This window comes from Paralichthys olivaceus, chromosome 11 (assembly GCF_024713975.1).
Source record: "Paralichthys olivaceus isolate ysfri-2021 chromosome 11, ASM2471397v2, whole genome shotgun sequence".
Lineage (NCBI taxonomy): Eukaryota > Metazoa > Chordata > Actinopteri > Pleuronectiformes > Paralichthyidae > Paralichthys > Paralichthys olivaceus.
The window spans coordinates 10,294,068-10,302,353 of NC_091103.1; the positions used below are offsets into that span (position 1 = coordinate 10,294,068).

At 39.6% G+C, this 8,286-nt stretch overlaps 1 protein-coding gene across 1 annotated transcript; it reads left to right on the plus strand.

The window, feature by feature from the left end:
• Positions 1-596: 596 nt before the first annotated feature.
• Positions 597-7,809, plus strand: slc66a1l (solute carrier family 66 member 1 like). The gene is made up of 8 exons (XM_020094856.2): positions 597-795; positions 1,038-1,392; positions 1,657-1,786; positions 2,773-2,860; positions 3,678-3,787; positions 3,893-3,994; positions 5,048-5,233; positions 5,702-7,809. Exons 2-8 carry the CDS (start codon positions 1,181-1,183, stop codon positions 5,816-5,818), a joined length of 945 nt encoding a protein of 314 aa, XP_019950415.1. The 5' UTR covers positions 597-795; positions 1,038-1,180; the 3' UTR covers positions 5,819-7,809.
• Positions 7,810-8,286: the final 477 nt, after the last annotated feature.

Consider the following 8,286-nt stretch of genomic DNA (forward strand, 5'->3'; position numbering starts at 1 on the left):
GTGTGTATCTTCCTCCACCACTACAGCTTCCTGTAAAAAAAACTATTCTATTAAGCATCATGGTTATAAACAGGCGTTTGCTGAAATATAAAACACATTTTTTATTACAGACAGGTCATCACAACACAATAACACAGACAATTTTGATGATATGGCAAAATTGCTCCTAATTCTACATCAATGGAATCACATTCTATCTGAACAGTCTGTGTCATTGCATCCCAGACTATGTGTGAATGAAACGCTGCAGGTGTAGTGTTTGTAATTAACTCATATTTATAACAATGTCATCATGAGACATTTGCTTAGAGCTGGGGGATATGACCCAAAATCATGTCAAGACAAAAATTGACATATAAGTCGATAAGAAGCAACACTGCATTTACTTCTACTTCTATTATGTGCAATGACAATACAGTTGAATCGGAATCTACAATCTAAAAACATTGAGCCATAGTTATACATCTCTTGCTTTGTTATACAGATACTGATGGGAATTATATTACTATAATCACTGATGTTGTTTTATCACCCAACTACACGCGTGTCATCGTGTTTTATTTTGAAGATGCTGACAGGATGTGGTGCGGGGCTTCAGTCTGTATTGACTCAGTGCAGCAGCAGTGATGGAGGACAACATCAGCAGCTAGCATGTCTCCTCCTCTGCAGACTCATGTTGTGTAGTTGATGTGTGAGGATGTGTAGGAGGTTCACACATACAGACACACACACAGAGACACACACACAGAGACCCAAACACACACACACACACACGCTAACAGCCTTTGTTATCAGGTGAGCGGTTAAAACAAGCCCAGTTTAGCTAGCTTTGTTTGTTAGCATCTGGTCTATGGTAACTCACCCAAACAATGACACTGTCTGAAGCTAATGTAAATCAGGCTAATGTCCCAGTGAGGCTTACTTCAGAGAGAGTTTGAATTAGATAAACGTGTTTAAGTATATTTTAGAGATAATGTTAATTTTAGAAAGATTGTTTTTGTTCCTATTCTCACGTGTGACTCATTGATCTCTTGCAGACTCGTCAGATGAGAGTTGAGGTATGTAGCTGCAGTCCTGCTCTCATCATCAGGTCAGTCCTGTGTTAACACAACAAACACACACACACACATCTACTCACACGAGCAGCAGCAGGAGCAGGACAGACCCAGACTCAGCCTCCATGGCGGCCCCTCCTCGCTTCCCCGGCGGGAAGAGTGTGGATGTTTCCCCGGCTAACTGGAGCGCCCCGGCAGCCATGAGCAGGCCGCTGTGTGTCAACGGGACCCCGTGGATCCTCTACCTGCTGGAGGAGTGTGTGGACAATGTGTGGGAGTACTGCAGCGTGGTGATAGGACTCATATCCATGTTCTGCTTCCTGCTGTCCACTCTACCGTAAGTGATGATGGAGATGTCTGCCATCACAGTGACATGTTAGATCACCAGGTAAAACTAATGATCAACTCCTGTCTCTGTGTGTGGGGGTGTCTGTCTGTCTGCATGTCTGTCTGTTTGTCCGCCTGTGTCTGCCTTTCTATATATCTGTCTGTGTCTACCTCTCTGTATGTGTTTGCTTCTCTGACTGTGTGTGTGTCTGTGTGTGTCTGTCTGTGTGTCCTGTCTGCGTCTGCCTCTCTGTGTGTCTGTCTGTCTGTCTAGGCAGGTGTACGAGGCCTATCGTAATGGTAAAGTGGAGGAGGCCATGTCTTTTGGCTTCCTCTTCTTCCTCTTCAGTGGAGACGTGACCAGTTTTGCAGGCTGTTACCTCACCAGCCAGCTGCCTATTCAGGTAAACACACACATCACAATACAGCCTGCCTCACTCTCTGTTGTTTAGACCTTTACATTATGTTTGTGTTTGTGCTGCAAACTCACTTGTTTGTGTTCTTTGGTGATGGTAGTCACTAATAGATGGCCATCACATATTTAATTCATCCATCCATTATCTACACTGCTTATCCTTTTGAGGATCACAAGGGTGAGTAGTGGTTAGGTCACCAGTGTGTCACAGGCATAAACAACCATTCATACTATGGTCATTTTAGAGGCCTCCTATGATTTTGGACTTTGGATAAACACGGGGAGAACTTACAAACTCCACACATGTACATATTTACAGAAGGGCCTTGCTTTTTAACCTATTTCACTTGGAGCTCACTTATTTAAAATAATGTAAACCACATATTGCTTTATTAGTTTATCTGACACCAGATCTGGATGAAGTATTTTTTTTATAGCACAAGGTTCATTAGGTTGGTTGAACTGAAAATGACTTGATCCACTCTGTTCAATAGTACTGCAGCTACAGTCACTAGAGCTGTTTTCAGACATAAAGAGCTCCAGACTTTTCCTTTCACATGAACAATGCAGCGGGAGATTCTCCTTTATCTCTCATCGTTCACAACAGCAACAGGTGCATCAGGCAGAGACATCTCCTTTCCTCCCTTGCCATCTTCATCTGTGTTTCTACGTGTATGTCAGTGCTGTTGTCTATAATTTATTTCGCTTGTGGGTCTACTCCAGAGTTTCTGCAGACCTTATTCTTGGGGGCCAGGTGGAGAAAGTCCACAGAAACTCCTAAGGCTCTCACATGGACATTTACATGCACACATTCAACCCCTGCAAAGAAACTCCAGAGGATCTTTGGAGTTCAGTGCATATCGATATATCAGATTTTGCAGGCTATATTGCACATTGGATAATTTACTCTTCCACCACACAAATGTGATCCACATTTTCTCTCTTTTTCTCTCTCCATCTTTGATGCTCTCTCAGGTTGTGACAGTGGTGTTCTACATCTTCACTGATGTGATCCTCATCTCCCAGTTCCTGTACTATAAGATAAAGAACAGCTCCAGCAGAAGTAAGCCCTAATATTATCTCTCATGTAGATTAAAGAGGTGGCGAGTGATGCCCGTGCTTTGTGAGTCAAAGACATAAATATTGTGATTATAGCTTTACTGTGACTGTTCAACAACTTGATAATTACTGTTTATGAAACCTACTGTATGAAACTATTGCCACTGAACAGAGCTGTATTCCTGAGATTAATATGTTTCCGATCCTCATGTTAATAGGTTCGCTCACTGAAATGCTAAACCAGGTTAAAGATCATTTTGAAATGGTATCTACATTTTAGAGGGAGTATATCAGAGCAGAGACTTGTGTTCATTCCGTATATTAGTCAGTAGATGAATCGTTTCTTCTTTAAGATAATTCATCAGAATGAATCAAGATTGTTTGTTCATGTAATTGTTCATGAATGTTTTTTAAGAAATTACTATTACTATTACTTGTTTTAAACGTGCATATCAATATCCATTAATGGCTGGACATCAAATCATAGGTTCATCACAACACTTATTGGCTGACTTCTGAGATGACAGTTCCAGTTTTTATGAACCTGTCAGCCCAGTTCATGCTTCTGTTACCACCAGAGCCAAAAGAGCTTAATGCCCGGGGCCTTTCAGCAGCACACAAGTCTGCATATAAAGGATATTATAGCTCTGTGATTGCAGACTTTGTTATTGGCTATTTTGATGTCATTGATACAGAAAGATAAAACACAAGGCGTCAACACTGAGTATAGAACTTGCAGCTTAAAGTCATCTAATGCAAACAGTTCAATTTTCTTGTGTCTTCACTGTCAGATCTTCATTTAGTGTGTGTTTGTCGTCTAGAGAGCCCTGTGCTGAAGTGGCTGTGCTTCACGTGGTGTGTTGCTGCTACATTAGTCCTCCTGGCTTTACCCAAGCTCATCATTGACAATAGTGCCAATTTAGACACCCAGGTAGGTGTGGAGTTTATGTTGTCAATCGTGCTGTTTCTTGTCAAGGTGGAACATTTTGACCCTTTAATGGCTCTTCCCCTCCCTCTGTCTCCTCATCATCCTCAGAGTCCAGCTGCCTCTAAATCAGTTGAAATCACTGGCTATGTATGTGGGTACCTGGCATCTGTCTTCTACCTCTGCTCCCGTTTCCCCCAGCTCTATAAAAATGTAAGTGACTATTTGTTTGTTTGACTCGGTCAAGATGTGGAGTCTGTTTTCATGGTTTGCGTGTGAGCTGTGCCGTCCTGATGGGAGACAGCTTCCCCTGGCTCCCATCCCAGGGGTTCCATTGAAAACTAAACTTATTACATGTCAATAAGTCATAAAGTCGTAATTAATACCAGGCAGTGAAGACAATTGAGCTGTTGTACAGCAGAAACATCCTGGCTCAGAAGCAGATAATAATCGCCACAGGGAGTTGTCTCAGTAGGCTGATAGTCCAAGAGGAACTTCACACACACACACACACACACAATTGTAAATTACTAAGTCAGATGTACCCTAGGGAAATGTTTGCGTGTTCAGACATGTTTGTTCTTCAGCAGAAAGCCCAAAACATTTGCACCGTATCATTTCTGTGACATGATACTCATCCAGGTAGTAAATATATAGAATATTCACATGTTGCCAAGCAACATCTCAGCATTTCACAGGGTTTGTGACAGATACATGCTCATCTACTTTGTCAGAGGAATAGTTTAATGCCAAGAAGTGAAAGACTAGTGATTGTGTTTTTCAGGTACAGTGACAGAACGTGCCTTGTGTTATCTGTACTTAGTGACACTCCATCCTCAAATGTTATTTCATAGACACAAGTTGTTAATTTTTTTATCAGGCAAGGACCTGGCAAAATGGAAAAATTCGGGCGACTTCCTCATGTTTGTCCCTGGAATAATTGGACATGTATCTTTTATTTACATTACTACCTCCTTATATGAAAGAACACAGGAGAAATGTGTCAGAAGGATATTGGACAAGTATTTAAATGTTTTCACCATATCAATACAGAATAGTCATTTTAAAATGATCGCAATAAAAAGTCTCATTCTTTAATCCTGTTATGCTGGTCTAATCTGTCTGGAGGGCAAGTAGACAGAAAACAAACAGGAACCGGTTTTCATTTTACACTGACTGGTGTTTCACATGTGCCCATCTGAAGAGAAGGCTTATGTTGCTGTTGATGGTTTGTCATTAAAATGCTGTAAACTTTATTCAATTTAGTTCCGGCGACAGTCCACGGAGGGGACCTCTTACCTGTTGTTCGCCCTGGCCATGATGGGCAATGGGACGTACGGGTTGAGCGTCATCGTGGTGCTACCTGCGCTGAAGGGCTCCAAACAGACGTTCATCATTAAACATCTGGCCTGGCTCATTGGCAGCCTGGGAGTCCTCATACTGGACTTCTTTGTATCCTTTAAGTCACAAGCTCATAATCATCACCTGATAAAACCTGAATGTGGTCAAATCTTCCTTCAACAGTGTAGTTGTCTTGAATCCTTGCTCACATCTTTAATTTTTACATCCAGGCGTAAATATTGCTTTTTATGTCCTTGTATGGAATGGTAACTGTACTTACAGATGATAACTTATTATACATATCACATGAGCAAGAATAAATAGCATCCGCGCAGTGCAACTTAGCAGCAGGCAGACACAGAAATGAATGCTATTTTTCTGGTAGGGCAGTATATATTTAAGTGTCTCACATGCCAACTCAATGATGCCACCATTGCTTTTTCTGCTGTGATTTCAGAATCTTCTAGTGGAACACGCAAGTAACAAGCATAATACACATGTAATACACATAATACATAACTTCAGTAGTAAAGGAAGTATATGTTATTAGTGTTTTGATATGATCCTTAACCTTATCAGGTAACTGCCCAGTTCATCGTGTACAGAAAAAACCACCCTGCCAAAAGCAAAAAGCTGCTCAGCGTCCCAGAGGTGGAGCCTCTTCTGTGTGAGGAGGAGGAACTGTCCGTGTTATAGGACACAGTACGGACACCGACATTGTCAACAACTGACTGGTTAGTCTGTGTTTTGTTTTGGATCATTCGTTTGGGGTCTGTCTGGTCATTGATTTAGTCACAGAAAACATATGTTGCAGAAGCATTTTGAAAATGAGGAACCAGTGGAGCCAGCAGGTGACTGCACGGCATCCTTCCTGTTGAATTCTGTTTATAGGACACACACATGTTCATCACTGTAGTTAACGTTGTTATTAATAAGTAATAATCAGGTCATGGTGTTTTTCTCATCACATCACAGGTCAAGTTACACTACGCACCACTTTATTAAAATGTAAGTTAACATTTAAGACCGATGTGTTAGCATCACTTCAATCTTTATCTTATTATGAGCACATTTTGGATTAACTATACCTTTGGGACTTCTTGACCTTGTTTTGATGGAATAACTGAATTTTTATTTGCCACTGGAGAGCAAACCCAAAGGAGGAAGCTTGATGCAAGATTCATGGTAGAACAAAGTGCCTGTACACGTTTTGACAAGGTAAATACGACTGTAGGAGATTGGACAAGGATTTTTTCCCCCTCATCTTATTTGGTGTTTTAGTGATGTAAGATATAGGAACCAACACTGATGCTTTTTATGTGGAGTTGACAAATAGTTTGTGTGCTCCTGGTTTTCTTTTCTGCATGGTTAACTGTGGCTGACAGGAAATTGTCATAATCAAAATATTAGCTCACTAGACTTATGCTTTCAATGCATTAGAAATGGACAGAATATAGATGTGTACAGGGGCAATGCCTCTGCTTTGCCTCTTTCAAAGGGATCATCTCTGTTTTCCTAAGAAAGACTTGCTGCTTTTTATAAGCTGAATATAGTCTTAATATAAATGCACTGTATATATATTTGTGTATGTGTAGCAGGTTGCATTAACTTTTTTAAGTTTCCTCGTAATGGCGTTTTCTAAGACATTACTATTCAACAATGATAGATCTTAAAATGGGAACATCATTATGATTTTATGAAGCCTCAAAATGTTTGTATTCTGTCATAAGGTTTAAAACAAGGAGCTCATGTCAAGTCTGACTTTCTTTTCTTTTTAACTACCCTCCAATGTTAGCTTCATTAAAGAGTAATACTTAAGAAATAGATGATGACAATAAAGGGGAGAAAAAGACAAATGAGAACAAGTAGTTGTTACATTGATGAGCAGTTAGAGCAAATATGGATTTAGATAATTCATTAAACTAATGGCTGCTCAAATTTTGTGACACAGTGTGTGTGAAGTGGTGTCACAGTTTAAACAACCATTGAACTAACATACTGTACCTGCAGAGATCTGCAGATTCCTCTACCTCATTATTCTATGGACATGTTTATTACTCCCAGCGTTCCATTGTGAGCTGGCCTGAAATTTGGGCACTTTGCTCCTGAAAATTAATTTAGTGTTAAATTTAATTAGAAAATTCTAATTTATTTAATAATATTGACACTGCTGTTTCAGTTATGAAATATACATTCCTTAGTGTCATCATAATAAACCTGAGCAACATTACTGACCATTTTCTAATCTTAGGCAGAGACGCAATTATGTGAATTGTTGTAAATTCTATAGAATTTGTCAAGACTTTGTTTACTAATTAATTTTTTTCTGTAGCAAATCCAGTTCTGCAAATTATTTTTGTATTGCACGATTTATACTTTAATACCCTCTGAATGAGTCTGATGTACTTTTTCAATCCAGAACAAACAATTCCCTATTTATTGAATATATTACCACTATAAACTATGCTGCATTTATAATACTGTAGTTTAATGGTGACACTGATGTAATGATGTATTTATTTTCTTATAACATGTTTTTACAGATGTGTGCACATGAACAAATACATTGTAATTCTGAGCTCTGCCATGATGTTTCGTGACAATGTCCTCGAACTGAGAAAAACACAAACGTTAACTGTATGTAGCCTATATTGAACAAAAGTTGAATAAACTGGAATAAGCCCTCAGCTATGATATCTGACTGTTGATTTCATGTGAAGATAAAGGGAACATGGACACACAAAAAATAGCATGTATTATCTGCTCATTTTAACATATATTCAAGTTATAAGTATGACTTTTTACACTTTCCACAAACTTTCACCTTGAAAAAGGCTGGAAAAAGTTGTTTAGTTTGTCCAGTCTGAGCTACTGTAAAAAAACATGGCGGCCTCCGAGGAGAGTACCCGCTCCTGATGTAAATATAAAGTATTTAAACATAAAGGACTTTTACATTTAAAATATTACACACGCGTGGACTCGGATTACTTAATGTCACATTTCTGCCAATAGATCCCTCTCACATAAATCTTGCACACTGGACCTTTAAGTGGAATGGGGTTCATGTGTTGTTTTACATCACACCCTTGTGGAATTTATTTTCTCCATCTCTGTTTAGAAAACAACAACAACAACAAGTCTCTAACCCCCACCCCCACCCCCAC

What these genes read in the sequence shown, in the direction of transcription:
- slc66a1l (XM_020094856.2), top strand. Translation starts at nt 1,181, where the DNA reads ATGGCGGCCCCTCCTCGCTTCCCCGGCGGGAAGAGTGTGGATGTTTCC. An exon ending in CCAGCCAGCTGCCTATTCAG is followed by an intron (nt 1,787 to 2,772) that starts GTAAACACACAC and finishes ATGCTCTCTCAG; the next exon opens with GTTGTGACAGTGGTGTTCTA. An exon ending in AAAGAACAGCTCCAGCAGAA is followed by an intron (nt 2,861 to 3,677) that starts GTAAGCCCTAAT and finishes TTTGTCGTCTAG; the next exon opens with AGAGCCCTGTGCTGAAGTGG.